This window comes from Nyctibius grandis, chromosome 4 (genome assembly GCF_013368605.1).
Source record: "Nyctibius grandis isolate bNycGra1 chromosome 4, bNycGra1.pri, whole genome shotgun sequence".
In the NCBI taxonomy this organism is placed as follows: domain Eukaryota; kingdom Metazoa; phylum Chordata; class Aves; order Nyctibiiformes; family Nyctibiidae; genus Nyctibius; species Nyctibius grandis.
The window spans coordinates 6,595,671-6,614,039 of record NC_090661.1 but is presented as its reverse complement, the minus strand read 5'-3'; the positions used below and the strand labels follow the sequence as shown (position 1 = coordinate 6,614,039).

At 47.8% G+C, this 18,369-nt stretch overlaps 1 protein-coding gene across 1 annotated transcript; it reads right to left on the bottom strand.

The window, feature by feature from the left end:
* Nucleotides 1-15,359: 15,359 nt before the first annotated feature.
* On the bottom strand, nt 15,360-17,794 carry LOC137662994 (basic proline-rich protein-like). The gene is made up of 2 exons (XM_068399803.1): nt 17,774-17,794; nt 15,360-16,568 (listed from the first exon to the last, which is right to left on the bottom strand). Exons 1-2 carry the CDS (start codon nt 17,792-17,794, stop codon nt 15,360-15,362), a joined length of 1,230 nt encoding a protein of 409 aa, XP_068255904.1.
* Between the last annotated feature and the right edge of the window lie 575 nt (nt 17,795-18,369).

The window sequence follows — 18,369 nt, the reverse complement described above, 5'->3', positions numbered from 1 at the left end:
AGCAAAAAATAGTCATGGCAAGTACTGTAAACAGCATCTGTATGAAACAGTACCTTTCAAAGTTGTTGAAAATCAGTAGCTTCCCTAGACCTGGGAAAGAGACAGGTAGCACAAGGTAAAATACATATGGATAGGTACTTTCACAGCTCCCTCCCCTCTGAGCTAACATTAGATTGGGGCTGAGAAACTGGGGCTACCAAAAACAGGCTTGTCAAAGTGGTCCTTAAAATGGCGATGATGGCTTTTGGGGCATGAAGAACTAGAAAGAATGAACTGAGAAACGCAGGACTGGTTTTGTAATCTTCATTTTCACTGGTGGTCAGTGAGTCCAGCTAGTAATAGGGACCACAGAACATGGGCAGATGATATGTAAAAAAAAGATAATACTTGTACACCTGGAAGTAAGAGTTTGAAACAAATGTGAGTATCCCATGTTTCCCTCATATTTGGGTTTCCAAATGTTTTTTCACTTCCTTTCTGCCTCTGTCCCACCACATGGTTAGGAATACAAAAACGCCCCAGCAGGGAAATGTCAGGGGATGTCCCGCAGCACCTGAAGTGCGTGCAAACCGCCCACCAACTTCAGTGAATCCCTACACCCACACGCCAGCAAGGTGCTGGGCAGGGCAGGGCACCGACTTCTTCCATTAACTGAAAATATCTCTGAGACATACTCTTGCAAAATTATAGCCAGGAAAACATACCGACTGACATGGAGTTCATATAACAACTGCCCACCCATTTCATTATTTCACAAATGTGTGATTCGTGCTTGTGAGCTGTCACCGTTAACATTTCCATCTGCCTCAATATTGCTTCTATTCTTAGTTGCTATGTGATAGATGTAGGTGTATGAAAAGGACTTTTCCCCCCTCCCTGTGTCATGAAACAAAATAAATGGAAGCCACATATGTGTATCCACGCATTTCATGCAGGCAGCAAGAAATACAGGCACCTTCATGGTGCTCCCATTACTAGAAGTAGAGGTGGAGTAAGAAGCACGTGCCCGTGGCCTCTCGGTGCTGCTAGAACACGTACTCAATGGGGAAAAACATAAATAAGTCAAAATCTAACCGCAAAAGAACAATATGGCTTTGATCTTCTTTTCAACATGCAGTTCAAGAGATCTATTTTCCTAATCACGTAAGTATGGGAGTAATTTTACTTATCACGTAATCCTAATTGGTCTTTTCCTGAGGCAACCTCAAAGAGAAAATAGCCATGACATGCTTCAGTGTTCAAAGGATCGGGTCCTCAGCTGTGTAGATATTTCCAAACCCAGAGCTTTCAAGGTACTCTTCACTTGGACAAACAGAAAACTCTTTGCATAACATAGGCAAAACCTGTATTTCTCAGTACCTGGATGCCAAAACTGCATTCAATGGGATACCTGTAGAAATGAACAGACATTTCACAACAGCCTCCAGCAAAAGCGAAATCTGGCTCCAGTCATTTTATGCCTGTTGTCATTCGAACTTCATGGCAGAGCGCAAACTCTCTCAGTCTCCTGATGAAAAATGTCTTTTGAAGTCGCTAATGGATGTGAGTGATTTTCACCTCTGATGCAGATGCTTCCTGGGGAGGTAGGGATTAGCTGGGTCCAGTCCACGGTGTAGGCTGGTCTGCGGGGGGTTGGCCCCTGCTCCTCCTTGGCTAGCAGAGAGCCTCAGGGCTGGGGCATTTGCCATGGAGCCACCTCTTCTGTCGCTAAGTGGTTTCCCTGCCACCCCAGGCCGTTGTATGATCTCCCATGGGGAATATTAGTGGTGGGACTGTAACGGACCAAGGTCTTGCCATAAGTGGCCAAGTGTATACTTTCTCTTCCCTCTACCTTTTAGTGGTTTGGTCTGTCTGTCTTTTCTTTTTTTTTCCTTCCCAAAATAGCACACAAAACCCCAATTTAGCAAGCGTAAACCGTACACTGTGGCCTCCAATTTATTTTGACATTTGGCAAGAATGATTACGCAACACGTTCATTAAGTCATAACATTTTCGTTACTTTCCCATTTCAGATCTTTATTGACTGTAGCACATGCCAAAATAATGAATTTATTTATTCTCCAAATGGGCAGTAGACCCCAAACCTCCCAAGAAAATGCATTGTTTATGGGTGCAAGGTATGCAAAGACTTTTAATGCCCCAGGTCTCACCTGGTTGTAAAAAAATAATGGTTCGTTTCTGCAAGGGGTGAAGAGGGGTTTATCATCCACTAAAATGTTTACAGGGTTGTGCAGCTAAGGAGGTCTCATCGGACAAGTTGTTTCCTTTTCCTCAAACAGAGCCCCTTCCTCCTGACAAGCCTTTGTGGGACTTGGGAATGATGCAGTAAACAGTTGTGGTAATAGATAATTCAATGGACCAGCTAAAAGGAATATGAAAGGAGGCTGGTAGCACAAGGATTACAGAAGGTGTGTGGGCATTTTGACATCCAGAAAACATTATAGATCTGGTCTCAGCTACCTCAGTCTCATGATGATAATTAAGAAATGTGGGTGTAGTAAAGCTCTTCGCATGGTTTGGTTGGATTATTGCTGCAGTTCAAAACACAATTGGCACAAACACCCACATTGGACATGATTGCCCTTTGATGAGGCAGACACTGACTTTTTAAAGCTGACATAGTTAAAATTATGTCTAAAGTTTATGGGGCCACAAGCTTCTGACTAGACTCCATGATTATAACAAATGGTAAAATACAAGCTGAAGCAGTTTAAAAAAAAAGTTGAGGCATGTTGAGGAGGCAGGGACCTTGCCAGTGGGAAGGCTTCAGGATTAACTCTTCTCTCATCTGTTTGGCGAGAGTAAGAGAACATGGGCAGTGTCCAGGGGGTTTGCTTTGTATGCATGGTCATACACCCTCCTTAAAGACAGACTGGAGGGAAGACCAGCGAGGCTGGCTCCTCGTCTGCTTCCATTAATAACCTGCAGAGTGTAAAGATTAGTTCCTATACAGCTTGGGTGTTGTATGGCCGATCTTCCCAGTTCTTTTGCCTCTGTTTGTTCATCAGCAATACAGAGGTGTTACCAAACTCTCCCTTGAGCACTGAGTAAGGTGAAAAATACAATAGATTTAATAAAAAAAAAAAGTTCAAGCTTCTTTATAAGTAGATTTTTTTTTAAAGAAACACTTGTGAATGGTAAGAGACTGATGGAGGCTGTCTAGATGGGGACTGCTCGTGCCTAAGATAAGACATAACAGTATAGCTTAACATACTCACTCTTGCAGTGTGTTATTTTAATATTAGAGACATTAAACCTGCACAGCTGAAGTATCAACTTCAGGCCTGATCCTGCATTTGGGTTTATTTATTCTTCTACGTGTTTCACTCCTTAAAACAACAGCAATGGAAGAAGGTTGTATGTGGGCTCAGTGGTCATTCTGTATTTATCGCAGCTCCCGTTCAGGTTTTCCCCGAGGAACCAGAAAAGGCCACATGTTGACAAGGCAGACAGACTTACAAAAGTATTTGACGCTTCAAAATTATCTTTTTTTCCAATATTTTCAACACAAACTCAGTTCTATATTATTTTACAGAGTATTCAAAGAGGCTTTCAGTATTTCCCTCTAAAGCTATCATCATCAAAAGTCTGACAATGATATTTGATAAAATATTCAGATTCAAAACAAAATATACCGTGAAAAGACAATGCATTTCAGGGAAACAGGTGGTTACCAAAAGAAAAAGGGGAGAAAAAAAAGGCAGCTGATTTCTGACAGCAAATACCTTTTGAAACCTGACCAACTCTACTGAGAATGGGATGAAGTGAGAGTCATGAGCAGAGGTCAAGAGACTGGAGCTGCTTAGGCACTTAATTGAGTCTGTCAAATACATGTTCATTCACGTCAGCCAAAAGTTTATAAAACCATCTGAGAGGATATTTGGATGAATTTTGTAAACAGATATCTGATAAAATAGCACTGGCTAGGAAAACAAAAATCACCAGCAGTTTTTAAGCGAGGCTAAATTCTGGGTTTGGAATTTTCCAGTGGATGATGATATATCTCAAATGTCTTTTGCTTCTCTACATGTCACTTGCAATAGCCTGAAGTGTGATACCCCTTATTCTATTGCTGAAAATTTATTGCATCAGAGAAAAAAAAACAAAGAATAATGTATCTATTGGTTATAGAAAGAGTCATCCACACAAGGAGTGAATCTCACAGTATTTCCCATATGAATCTCTTTTTGTGTCCCAAATTTGGTTTATTGACTAAGTTATCCTAAGTCCTTATACCACACTCATCATTCATCATGGTATTTGAACACCTTTCTAAGCGACATGACTAATATCTGTCACATGTTTTGCTCTCATCCTCTTCTGAGGGAACAAGCACTTGAAGTCTAGGGTTTTTCCTTAGTGTTTTTTTCTATTGCGAATAAGTCTTTCACAAAGGCCTTGGTGGTGCAAGAGGTAAGAGTTTAATCATAGGTTCACCCGATTCTTCCCTTTCCCCATGGTATTCGCTCCTACATCAGCAGCCGGTCACTCTATCCACCACCTATTCCCCAGGCAGATCTGATTCTCGTGCTTTTGCCGCCCACCACCTGTTGTTTTCCTCTTCCCAAATCCTTCACCTAGACTCAGTCTTCAGCTGCCCAACTGTAGTCATAGCCCAGGATACCCGCTGCTTTTCTTGCCTCTTTTTTTTTTGAACTCTGACTTCAGAGGGGCTTTTAAGCCCCAATCTACTGCTTTTGGCATCAAATAGTTATTTTTATCATCTACTTTCACATCAAAGATTTCCTGCAGCATTCCCTAAAGGAAATTCTGCTGGCTCCCAAATTTTAAGGAAACCAAAATATCTGACAAGAAGGCTAAGCCCTTTTTAAGGCAAAGCTAGAAAGTTAATTGGAAATGGCCAGAATTTCATATTCATTTCTCCGTAGGCATTTTCCAGAGAAAGTGGTGAGGTAATTCAGACTGATGTTGAGGCATACACTTCAGGCCAGGAGGAAAGCCAAAGATGATGGACCTTTTCAAAATTGTTTTCTTTTGGGTCTGTACTGTCCCCTGGCAAGTCAGCCTGTCCAAGAGCAATAAGGTAAGACCAAGGCAATGTACTGCCTCGCGTCCTTGACCACCAGAGGCCATTTCACCAGCTGCTGCTTGTGTGTGACAGCTGCCTGGGGCCCTGATTAGCAGCAGAACTTCCCAGCTCGCCTCTGCCAGGGCTGTAAGCATGGTGATGGTGTGCGTTATGCCAGTTCCCTCTCAGAAACCAAGAGTCAGGCAAACTTCAGCACGTGCTCCCCCAGGACACGCTGGGGATGATGCAGCCACAGAGTGGAGTCTCGTTTGGATCAGTTTGTCTTTTTCTCTCTCTCAGTTTGGGTTTCCAATGTGACTTGCAGGCTGGGGTAACCCCTGAGACCTCACATATAGGATCAGCCATCCACACGAAGCTGAGAATTGCCTTCAGCTCACGGAGCTAATTGCGGGTGGACATTAATAACTCCCTGCATAACAATAGCCTCCCGCTCGCCCTCGCTGCGGACCTGTAAGTGGTAATGAGCCACGCACTGTTCCCACAGCCAGAGAAATGGAGATAAGAGGGATGGGGTCTGTGAAGAAGGTGGTTCGAAGGGCGCAGAGCCCCTGATCTGAGCAACCATGAGGAAAGGGTGGGGAAGACATGGAGAGCCCCTGGAAGAGGAGGTGGGTTGTGTGGTGTGAGGGAAGGAGCCCCATGGAGGGCTCTCTGGGGAGGAGAAATGAGGCAGGTGCCTAGCGTGCTCCAGGTGCTCAGCCTGAACTCTCAGCATCGCTGCAAGTTTTGTGAACCTCTTCTCAAGCCTTGTCCAACCCCACCTTTGACTCTTCCTAGAAAAAGGCAGTGTAGTCTCTCTGACACAGGCACTCAGAGACTTTGGGCCAGGGCACAGCACCACTGCTGTGGTGGGATCGAACCACCAAGTACCACTCCCACCGTGGCAGCCTGGTTATACCCTTGGAGAGGAGGCACCTGTGCTATGGCTGAGTTAATTTTCCTTTGTCCATTCTCGTGGGCACTGTCACCACTTGGCAAGGCAGAGACTGCATGGAGATATGGTAACGTAGATAGGCAAGTGACAGGGAAGGAAAATTACAGGGTTGTATGGTTCAAGCACGTATGGAAGGGATGTGCTAATCATCGGCTAAATTCAGATGGAGGTCTAGGACCAGTTTGCCAAACAGACAGCGAGAATGTTTTTCGTACACTTGTCTTTCATTTGTGCTAGTACTCATGCTCTGCCTGTTTTCCTGAGTCTCTCTAAGCCCATCAGTACATGGAATTAACACAGCGTTAATTTACTGTGAGGGTGAGGGCCTGACAAAAGCTCAGCAAACCCCAAGCTGCAAAATAAACTACGTTATCAGTTATGCTTCCCCAGTTTTGGTAAGTGGAACAATTTTCTGGCAGTTAACAAGATCTAAATTAAGAAGCTAATCAGAAATAATCATCTAAATTATACTGGTTCTTATTTACTTTCTTTTATCTTGAAACAAATTCTTAAAAGAATATTTTTAACAGATCTTTTAAACATTTCTAGTAAGAGGCAATAGACAAAATGTCATAATTTCCATATGAAGGAGTTTCTCTCAGTGCAATTCCTATCTAAAAAGCCATTTTACCCTAATATGGTCCCAGAGTCTAAGTAACATATTCCGTTGCAATGACTTTTGCATCAAAACAATTTTTCTGTTTCATATCCAAGAAAAAATGTTGAATATTTAAATTCCATATCCTTTTTGATCTTAATTCCCATCACAGAAGAGCTCTTTAGGCCTCATCAATGTGCTCTAGGTGCAATATCAGAGTATATTTTTCGTATTACGGGATCTAATCCAAATTAAGAAACCAAAGGGGAAGAAGCTATACATGCCTGAAAGGGAAAGGGATTCTGCTCAGAGCACGTAGCAGGGTAAAGCATCAAACAGAAACGTAACGGAAATCTAAAATAATGGTTTAAATGCCTTGCTGCAGAGTCCTTGCTTAAAATCTAGCACTCAGCTCTATTCTGATTTAAATACTTTGCATTCCTGTTGACTCCAGTGGTGTTTATATTCAAATAAGTAAAGGCACTATAAGGCCATATAGTACAACTGTGGGTTGCAATAAATTATAGCAGATGAAAGAGGCTAACTAATGAAATACAAAGAGGTGTTCAAAGCCACCACTCCCTTGTAAGCATTTACATTTCAGCTGTATAAACGCCATGAATAATAAACACTGTCCGGGAAATAAATGTAGATAATGTTGTTTACGAATTTATACTCCAATGGCACGAGTCCTGAACCACCAAGAAAAGGCCCCACTAAATGTCTCGCCAAAGCCAGGGGTGGATTTCACTTGAGTAGTCTTTGAGTCACATCCAGCTCTAAAAATAGAGGGGTTTGGGGCACATTGGGTAGAAGGAAAAGAAAGGAGAGGAGCCAGTGCTAAGGCCCTGCAGGTCAGCCCGTTTGTGGGGTGGTGGATGGTGGGAGCGGGCTGCCGCGCTCTGGGAACTTGTGTCGGACATGCGTGATTACTTTCCTCCCTCTTGCTGTTCTGGTTGCGTGGGGCTTGTGGCAGTAGCTGTGTCCCCGCTGGTGGATGCTCCTGCCCCCCTGCCACCCCTTCAGAGCCACCCCGTCCTTGCACAGGATGGCTTCTTCCTGGGACAGAGAAATCGATACGTTTTCCCATTTGAGAAATGGACTAGAACTTGAGGAACGTTATTTTAAAATATCTTAAAATTTGTATTGATTTTCTGAATCAATATTTCAGGGTTTTTGAATTCTGGAGTAGCCACACATCTGCCCTCTCTGCAGCTATAAATGACAGTCCGAGCACATCACATGCTGCAGAGAGAGAACCGGCTGCACATCCTATTACCCCCATATTGTACTTGCAAGGAGCAAAATAGTATTTTAATAGGAGTACCACAAATACAACTGTACCGGCACTAATTACTATTTAAAGCAATTCTGCAATGCAAGTTAATTAAATAATTTCATCTATAAATGAAATAAAGGCCCCTGCGCAAATCCCCCTCCCTGGGGCTGGGCTGGGTGTTACGGTGGAAGGCAAGAGGGAGCGGGGATGGCACCCTCTTTGTTGGCATCTTTTGCTGTGCATTAACGTGCCTGGAGGGATGAGTGAGCACATAACCTGATGGTGGCCCAAATCTTGACTCTTTAGCCACCATGAGCGCTCGCACATCGCCCGGGCGCTCCTCCGCCGTGGGTAAACAGACCATCCCTTTTAACCAGACAAGTGAAAACTGCCCGACTGACACATGGCTGCCTATTAATCTCCAAAGTGGAATGTAGTAACGTTTATACACAACATGGTTCCAGTTGTTAAATTAGTGGAAGATTAACAAATCCCAAGTGTTCAATAAACAGAAAAGACAGCAAACAAATGAAACGTGTTAGTCAAGGGAAATTTTGGCTTTAATGCAACTAATCCAGTACTTGTTTCTTAAGCCACAAGTCTCAGCAACTGGAGGAGGAGAACATAATGAGGTCTGGGTTTCATTTTGAGGACTCTATTTAACTTTTATTGCTGCGCTGATAATTTTACTTTGCAATTAACAAAAGTATCTACTGTTCCTCAGATACTTCTCTCTTTATCACTTTATGTGGTTAACATGGAAAATGTTTTGAACTCTAGAGTTGCTTCTCAGGTAAAATAGCTCGATACCCTATTTTAAAAAAAAATCTTGAATTCATCTTTAAACACATCAGTTCATTAAAAGTATTGATGCGGCTGTGCTTTAAAGAGGGACAGAGCCAAAGCACCTCCACCTCTTTGGGAAGATGAAGACAGCTCAGTGCAGCGTAAGATGCCTTAATATGAAAGCAGCGCAGGGCAGGAGAGTTAGAAGAACTATTTAATGTTTACACATGCTTTTCATTCCCAAGGACCTCCACGTACCCGGGGAGGATCCCTCCTGCCAACTCCGGGCTGGAGCGGGGCCCCGCGGGTGGTGGGCACCCCGGCACAGCTACTGGCCCACCCGTCCTCCATCTCCCCTCCCTGACTGTTTGCTTTAGATCTCTTATCGCCCATCACCCTCAGGCAATAGCACTGAGCAGCCCGCACCTGGCGAACGGAGTGCTTGAGCTTGATATCAGAGGAGGTTTTAGTTGCTTAAATATAAATAAACTACAAAGGAGCACTCACGGGGCTGCAAACCTGGGGTTTTGGGGGTTTTGCTTATTTTTAGGACATACCCAAAGTAAGCTCTCCGCAGTTATGCGCTGAGAAGGATTTGGTAAGGCACGTACCTACTGTCAGCTCGGACAAGATGCCTGGCTAAGTTTATTAAACCCCAGGAATCTGATCCCTTTAAATATTAAAAATAATCCACTGTATTGCATCTAATTGAAACCCACTGAATACTTAGAGGAAAGGAGAGATGAGTCAATCCCAACACCTTTCACCCACAAGTGCACCAACAGTTTTCTGATCTTCTTTAATCATAGAGCTCCAATGGCCGGATTCGTCAGAGGAGTGCATCTCCAGCCATCTAATCTCTCCACGCTCAGCTCGGGTTTCCCCCGTCCCGAGGAATCACACACAACTTCTTTGGGGGAGAGGGGATTTTCTTTTCTCTTCCCACATCTGCGACTCACTCGGAGTCTGCTCTTCTTTTATGTTATTTCATGCCCTCTTTTCTGTCTGCTGCAACGGAGCTGCAGCTGGGCTGTTAGCGGGGAGGTCAGGGGCGAGCAGGGAAGGGCTTGGGCACCGTACGCCAGACAGCCGGTGCACTGGATACTCTCAGGCACAACCCAGATACTTTGCTCTTTGCTCAGGTGCCGGGTGTTTAATGCCTCCAAAATGACAGCAGTAAGGCAGAGACACTCAGGAGATGAATTCCCAGTTTTAGCGAGTGTCGAAGCATCAGGGAATGATAAATCCAACTTTTAATCAGACTCATTCTCTCCTTTCTTTTTTCCGGTTCTCACGTTTTTGTCCGTGCCACCATCCCTGATAGCTGCCCTCCACCCCGCAGCGCGGGGTCAGCCTGGCATGGCTCCGCACTGGCCGCAGGACCAAGCCATCAGGACAAAGGGTGAACTATCCTCCCGGTTACCCTCAGCCCTTCTGCACAGGGAAGAGGGATTTCATGCCTAGTTTAGGAGTCCCACTGTCCAAGCAGCATGTGGGGTTCCTGCAAAACCCCAAAAGGGAAGCCTAGAAATCTGTGGAGGCAGCCGGGGAGGCTGTCAAACCTTGCCTTGCACCAGCCAGGGCCAAACCCTGTAACTCTGTACTGCATCCAGCTCTGGAGTCCTCAGTGCAGGAAAGACGTGGACCTGTTGGAGCGGGTCCAGAGGAGGGCAACAAAAATGGTCAGATGGGTGGAACACCTCTCCTAGGAGGACAGACTGAGAGAGCTGGGGTTGTTCAGCCTTGGAGAAGAGAAGGCTCTGGGACACCTTATTGCAGCCTTTCAATACTTAAAGGGGACTTATAAGAAAGATGGGAACAGACTTTTTAATAGGGCCTGTAGCGACAGGACAAGGGTTTTAATCCAAAAGAGGGTAGATTCAGATTAGATATGAGGAAGAATTTTTGGTGAGACACTGGCACAGGTTGCCCAGAGACGTGGTGGATGCCCCATCCCTGGAAACATTCAAGGCCAGGTTGGACGGGGCTCTGAGCAACATGATCTGGTTGAAGATGTCCCTGCTCACTGCCAGTGGGTTGGACTAGATGACCTTTGAAGGTCCCTTCCAACCCAAATTATTCTATGATTCTAACTCCCTCTGTGCACTTACCTAGAGGGTTCAGCCCCTTTGCAGCAGCCCTCACAGGGTTAGCACATGCATCCCGGTGCCAGCTGCAGCTGCCTCATGCCTGTACCTGGCTCCCTGCTCATTGGCCATGTCCTCCACCGGTGCGTGCACGGTCTTGGTCAGCTGTCACGTAAGGTGACGTTGCCTGGGTAAGTGCGCACATGCATTTGGATGGGGAGGAGTGCGTGTGCGTGTGTTCATCACTCAACGTATGTGGTAATTGTCACGTATGACTCATTGCATTTCTACGACAGTTGATGCCAATAGAGACAACTACACGAGTGGTGGCAAGGAAGAAACACAGAAGGGGCGTGCTCGCCAAACAAGTGTGTTCATGAGCAGCTTCATACATTTATATATAATAGACACATGCATTTCCTTGTTTGCAGAAGACTAATCTGAACCTACCACAGAGTTCTGTTATAGAAGCAGTTTCATGCATATAAATAGTGCTGAAATCCCTGACTAGAAGGCATGGGACAAGATCCAGGGTACAGATCCCCCCATGTGACAGAAAGCTGGCACACCTCTAGCAGACATGAGGAGAGACCAATTATTTTAATTGTTTGTTGGAGTTTTAAACTCACTTTTGCTGTAGCTGCAGGGTGACGATTCTGAGCTATTAGGTGATACTTTCTTCAGCAAAAATGTTGTGGTTTCAGTGCCTGTGATTGAAAGGGTAGGCTTCACTGCTCTATCCTGTACACGTGCAGCCTACAAACTGTCTAACGAAAGATCTTTGGGTTCATATTCCCGTCTTTGCTGTTTCACAAAATACTTGCCCTGTTAAAATGAGGCTGAAAGGCCTCTCGGCGGACATTGTTGACTGAAGACGAAATTATGCTTGACATTAAGAGCAAGTACCCTGTGCTATTTAAGGCACAGGGTATAGTCTGGCCACCCAGCAAGCTACTTGCAGACCAGAACCACAGCAACTCTTTGCAGGCTGGATGTAAGGTAAACCTCAAGGCTGTAAGATCCAAGAGGCACCAACCCCAGGGCATTAACACACAACACAGATGCCCAGGAGAGGCCGTAGTTGCAGTTTGGCCAACTCTTGGGTGCAAGCGGTGGGCTGGGGAAGCGCTTGCTACCCCCATTCTCTCTTCATCCCGCTCAGTCACAGCCTGGCCCATTACAAAGACTTTATGTAGTTGAGCAGAATTTGGGTTCGGTCCTCGAAGATGTTGAGGGTTTTCTAGTCCCTCTGACGTTAGTGTGGAGCATTGGTGGCTCTGCTGTGCGTGCTGTGATCACTGAATCATCGGAGAGTGGCGTCACAGCCCAGTCATCTTCTCGCAAACGCAACGTGCCTGAAACCTCCAATTGTGTTTATAATCCATTCCAATTTTTAGCATTACTTGAGTGGGAAAAGTTTATTTCCATGAACTTTCCAGCCTTTTAACATGAAAAAATAGCAAAGATAGGTAACTAGGAAACATGAATAAACATAATTAAACATAAAATGCTTGTAGTGATATACGAACTGACCTCAGCCAATTAAAATTATTAATAGAAAAAATACCCTAGTGTCAAAACCTGAGTACATCAACAGCATTCTCATTTGTGTAATCAGGACTAGTTTATGTTTCCTGACAGCTAGTCTAAATTGTAGCTTCTTGACCTTTTTCTCATTCAAAACCAGGTTGAGATACTACGTGAATAAAATGGGGAGTGTAAAGACACATTTGTGGGGCAAGACTGAATCGCCAATTATGTATTGACTAACTATGGACCTTTTAAGAATGTTACTCTTTTAGAATATTGACTTTTTGTTGCTTCTCTTACAATTGCAATGGGTGAATTTAAGAACCCCACAAACTACTTTATCATATAATTAGTTTATCAGTAAATTTGGACCTCGTACATCAATCACTATAATGCATAACCTCCACCGAGACAGAAACCAGATGTGCGTGCTTCTGCTTTCTTCTTTGTAGTATCTACAGCATCATTAGTGCCTATGCTATAGTTTAAATTGAATTCAGCAAAAAGCAATGGTCTTACCCCCCTGCAAGCAATCTGATATTGCTGCAGGGATAAATCAACATTATGTTGATTGACAGCTCGTACTCTTTCTTACTCCTTCCCTGTTGCTGTATGGAAAAGGGTGAAGTGTAATTTGGGTATGCAAAAAAGAATTTTAACTAGTTAGGTGTAGGAAAAAGATACTCGGTTTCAAGGTGAATGCTGTAAGGTGGGCATCCGCCTGGGAATCCTCAGGAAACGTCGGGATGTCTGATCATTGCGTCCTACCTATCCCACAAATTTCGAAGGCGAGGGTGTATGTACACCTCCAAGTATGTCTTGCGGACAAAGGAGCTGAGCTATGACCAGGGCAGTGTCTCCATGTGATGACTATGGGTTGCTTCACAAGCTTATACCTTGTGGGCCCAACCTTTTGGGGCTTATCCATACCAGATTCTCCTTGGAGTCAGGGTCTGATTGAAAAATAAGGAGCCCAGCGTTAAAAAATCCAAACAGATCATTATTTACACTACTTTTTCATCTTTCCAGTAATCAAGCACTGGCTGGTAATAATCCCCAAAGGGCTGATTAGACTGGCAAGATACAGCAGCTGTCTGACCACACCTCTTCCCCGGGAAAAATCTCTATACCAGGGCAAAAGGCAGCGTGTTTCTAGCAGGGCAAAAAGCAGCGTGTTTCTAGCAGGGCAAAATAGGAATTTCAGCGCACAGTTGCCTGCAACTGATGGTTCTAATGTTCTTAGCAGAGCCGAGCTGAAAGCGTGTACCCCAGAGTGAGGACTTGTCAGTGGTCCATAACACGCATCCTTTCCAAAATTAAAACACTTGTTCTGATTGCAAGCAAGACTTTTTCAAAACATGTGCCTTCTCCTTTGCTCCTGAGAACGAGCCGGCAGATGCTTGGGTGTCTCTAAAGCATGATACTCGCTGCTGCTCATCTGCATGTCTAGTGTACCAGAAGAAGAGTCCTTTCTCCAGGAATCACATGTGTGTAATGCTTTACATTACAGCTAATTTAAGTTGCCTTTGCTGCTGCTGTTAAACTTGACGGGTAGATCATCCAAATATTTGCAGGCATCATCTTATGAACACAGAATATTAAAACTGTGCTGTCTTACCGCTACACAAAAAGGTTGCTGAAAACATGCTGCCTGGTGAAAACAGGTACCCACACTAATGCAGTTGTACCTGGAAAGCTGAATGGTATCGTGGAGACAAGTCCAAAATGGTAAAATAAAATGCACACGTTAACTTAGCAAGTACTGGTTACAATCCCCGTGTTTGAAATTGCACTCGAACATCCACCTGGCAGTATCGCTGAGATATATATGGTTATACCGGTATATTGGAGTGGGAAAAGAAATGCCTAATGTATTCCTAATGGCAGAACTTGAATATTACAGAAATAGCCGAGCAGGACTTGGCCTGAAGTCGCCTATTAGTGACTATCACACAGCAAGAGCTGGGTGTGATTCCTCAGGCCCAGGCTGTTAGTGAGGACTTTGAAAAACCGCCTCCTTTCTTGTAAATTGAGTAGGTTTGGACTGGAAATCACTGGGACAAAAGAGGTGGAACTGTCTTCACAGCTCAGTGACACTTCTAGTTCAAACACAAACTCCCAAGTGCCAGAAGGATGGTAATGTGGTACTTGGACATGATTTTTAAAGAAGTTCTTAAAGCTGCAAAGGATATTAACCACCAGGATTGTTTCCCTTAATATATATTAAAAGCTGGTTTATATGGAAGGCCTTAGGTGTACTCAAATTTCAAACGCCTGGGGTATTTTATTACTTTACTGGTCTAATAAATGCAGGTGTTTCATAGCAAAAGCACACAGGCAATCAGACTGTCTGAAGGCAGCAATGAGTTGCACACATTTCTCCTCGTATAAATAAATGGCCACGACCACGCTGAAGCGGGTGGGCCTTTGGCATTAATTGCAATTAGGTGGCAGTCAGGCTCTAAGGTGTAGAAAGATACTTGTTTGAACCGATTCATACAAGAGATGGGATAGCTTCTTCTGCAAATCAGCTGCCTCCAGCTTTACCAGCGAGGGGACAAGCGGAGGTCGGGCCATGGCGGTGCCTCTCGCACGGCTGGCTCTTGCCGTGGGACGTGGCGCCGTGCCCCGCCGGCACACGCGTGCGCTCCCGCTCGCCGCAGCCGGCCCGGCCGGGGAGCGTGCCATCTCGCTGTCTTTACCAAGATCAAATGGAGCTACTCAATCAGGGGATGCCATTATTGCCTCCACCATGCAATTTCCACTATCAATAATTTACTGTATTTGCTGCACAGGCAGAAGGGGGAAAAGGCAGGACAGATTTTTGACAGGAGGGGAGGGAAAACCACCCGGCGGGCAGCGGGGCAGAGCCGAGCGGGGCGTTTCGCCCGGGATCCCGCGGGCACCGCGGCCGCCCCTGACTTCGCCGGCGGGCGCTGCCGAGAAGGGCGGCTCCGGCGGTCGGTCCCGGTGCCCGGCCCGGACCCCGGCCGGGCAGAGCCTGGATGGACTGAGCACCCGCGCCCGCTGCGCGCCTCTAGAAAGTCACCGGTGTAACGTTACCTGGGGCGCTCATTAATAAGCAATGCCTGTTATTATCTTGATTGCATTCTTAATAGGCAAACTACGGAGAGGTCAGCGCGGGAGCGATATTTAAATGGATCGGGCTTGCTTAATACCCGGCGGAGTAAACCAATATCCCGCGGCGGGCGGACCGACCCCCCCCGCCGCTCCCCGCCCGGCCCGGCCCGGCCCCTCCGCGCCCTGCCCGCCGCTCGGGGGGCGCCGGGGGAGCGGGGGCCGGGCCGGGCGGGCGGGGCGGGGGTGGCGGCGGCGGCGGGGCGGGGAGGCGGCGCGGAGGCTTTAAGCGGGGCAGCGCGGGGCGGCGCGGTGCCTGCGGCTGCCGCAGCCGCTGGCGCCCGGGCCGGGGGGCGAAGCCGCTCCGCGGAGAGGCGGCGGGGCCGGGCCGGGAGGCTCCCGTTGGGCGGCGGGGGTGGGGGATCCGGCTCCGCTGCCCGCCCGCCCCTCATAAAGCTTTGATGAGACACTTGAGCCGCCGCCTGTGTTGCCGGGGCGGCGGGAGGCGGCCGGTGGGACTGGGCGCCCGGGAGAGGATGTGACTTCCCGGAGGGGACCCGGCCAGGCTTTGTGTGGACGACGAGGTACGCGGCGCCCCGCCGGGAAACTTGAGGGGCCGGGGCGGGGGTGCGGGTCGGTGCGAGGCGTCCGGGGAGCGCGAAGGGCGGCGGGGCGGAGCGGGAAGGGCCGGGGCAGCCCCGCGCCCCTTTGTTCCCGCACCTGTCGGCCCGGCCGGTACCCGGGCGGGGCGGGCGGCTCGGCGGGGCTTTTGTTGGGGCCGTCCTCGCGCCGGCGGAGGCAGGAGCGCCCCGCCGTCGGTGTGAGGGGGAGCGCGGGGCCGGGCGGCCCCAGGGCACCGGCGGCGCTTCCCCGACGGCGGTGGCGCGGCGCCGGGCGCGGGACGCACTGTCCGCGTGGCGGCGCCCTGCGCGGGGCGCGGCGCGCGGCTGTTGGGCGGCGGGAGGCGCCCCCTGGCGGCGGGCGCGCGGCGGGGCGGCGGCCCCGGCCCCCTCCCTCAGCGGCGGCGTCCCGGGCGCTGCGGCGGGCGGTGGTCGGTGGTCCCGGCGGCGGGACCCCGCCGTGGGGCGGGCGCGTAGAGAGCCGGGCTGCGGGGAGCGGTGGGCGTGGGGAGAGAGAGGGGGCCGGCCGGGCGCCGCCCCGGCGCTGTCGGGCGAGGCGGTGCCGTCAGGGAGGGGAGCGATGCACTTGTTGAAGCGCAGCCGTCGCTGGAATGTGAAGCACGCCGGGCGCCCTCACCGGGATTCCGGTGCCATGGGGGCTTTGGCCTCCGCCTCGCCCGCCGGCCGCGGGAGCCCGCCGTGTGCGGCGGGGAGGGAGCGGGGCTCGGTCGGGTGTGTGCTGGTCGGTGCGCGGGGGGGTGGAGAGGGGCTGGGTCCTCTGGTCCTCGGAACCCACTGGGTTTGGTTTCATGGTGGTGTGGAAAACACTTATCCTCCGGCCAGAAAGGAACTGGCGTTAGACGGTAAATTCGGTTGGCGAAGGTTTAATACTTGGGAAGCTTTGCGCTATCCTACTTAGGTTTTTTTTTTTCTTCTGTAGGAGTAAAAGCATAAGGTGTTACAGCTGTGGGCCACGGTTGCTTTGCTTGTTTATTTTTAAGAGGTGCTATTGGTATCTTGGTTTGTACATTACGGTTCAAACACGTACTTTTCGGTTTATTGTAGTTTGCTGTTGTGAGGTGATGCCTATTGTGAGATCAATAGTCATTACTTATTTATGTTTCTAGTAACACAGTTCTAATGAATGCAAAGAATCTATCCTGGTGATACATTTTTCTTCAGCAAGTATTTCTGTAATCTTTAATTCATGGTATGATAAGTACATAAAATGAATTTCCTTGGTCGTCTTTAGATACGAGCGAAGGGCCGGGCGATGAGCCACCTGCTCCTGGACAGGGGCAGCTTTTGTGCCACTAAGTTTGGCTGAGTGGCTGTTGGGTAGCAGAAGTGAAGGGATCGCTCTCTTTGTGCATGGTCGGCTGTCCCAAGCAAGAAGGTCATCATATCATCCTGCTCCTTTGTGTCAGGTAGTGCCTTGGCAGCCGGGTGGAAATCAATCTGCTGGCAGAGCAGGAGTGCTGGTTGCGAGTGCTTGGGTGAAAACTCGACCCCAGTGACGGCGCAGAGTTAGTCTAGGTATGGAAGAACGTAAACAGAGGGGACGCTCGTGGCTCTAGCCAGGCTGTGAATCCCCCGGTTTGGCACACGAGAGGAGGTAGCAGCTGTCAGGGGGATGCCGCAGCTCCCTGCGTGCGGAGCGGCAGGGCACTGGCTGTGTAAACAAACCCGGGGCGAGGGAAAGGGAGAAGGCAAACAGCAACCTTCTGCCACTCAGGGAGCAGCAGGATGGAGTGCTGTCCCTCACCTGGGTCTCAGGGCAAAGCAAGGGCTCCGTTTCAACTCTAAAATACCTTGAAGGAGCTGGTAGACATTTCGGCTATTTACTAGATAGAGGAGCCTTTCTACAGGGCTCTGTAACGCGCAGCAATTTTCTGCTGTAGTACTACCACTTAATGTTCAGCTTCATTGAACCTCGGCTGGGAAAACCCATTTGTAAGTAGTGTGCCTTCTGTTCATATTGCCAGTGCTCTCTGCTTTCCGGAGCTGCAGGGTAGATCCTGTCGTTATAGGGCTGTGAAATCAGGGTAAACTGGGTCAGAAGGATCAAGAATGCTTTATCTGAATAATCCAGATATAACAGTGGAAGAAAATGGGAAAAGACTTTTATTAATTAAACTGAAAAAAGTTTGATTTTTAAGCAGTGTGCTTTTAAACATGAAGGCATTATGTTGTAGTGTAGTGCTATGGGAGTACTACAGTATGCTGGAATACTACGAAACGTAGTGCACAGATGCAAAGGATTGTAAAGACTCATGGAAATGTGAAAGAATATAGTGGAGAATAAGGATCCATGCTTTTGCGTAAGAGCTTTGCATATACTGACAGCACTGAGCTGAAAGTAGCTGCAGTTAAAAGTCCGTGCAGTACCTGTAGTACTTTCTGCAAC

Bases quoted from the DNA above. Each gene is read 5' to 3' on its own strand.
- LOC137662994 (XM_068399803.1), bottom strand. From the start codon at position 17,794: ATGTCTACCAGCTCCTTCAAG. The intron at 16,569-17,773 runs GTATTTTAGAGT...TTCACATTCCAG, and splicing joins TGTCTACCAGCTCCTTCAAG to CGACGGCTGCGCTTCAACAA.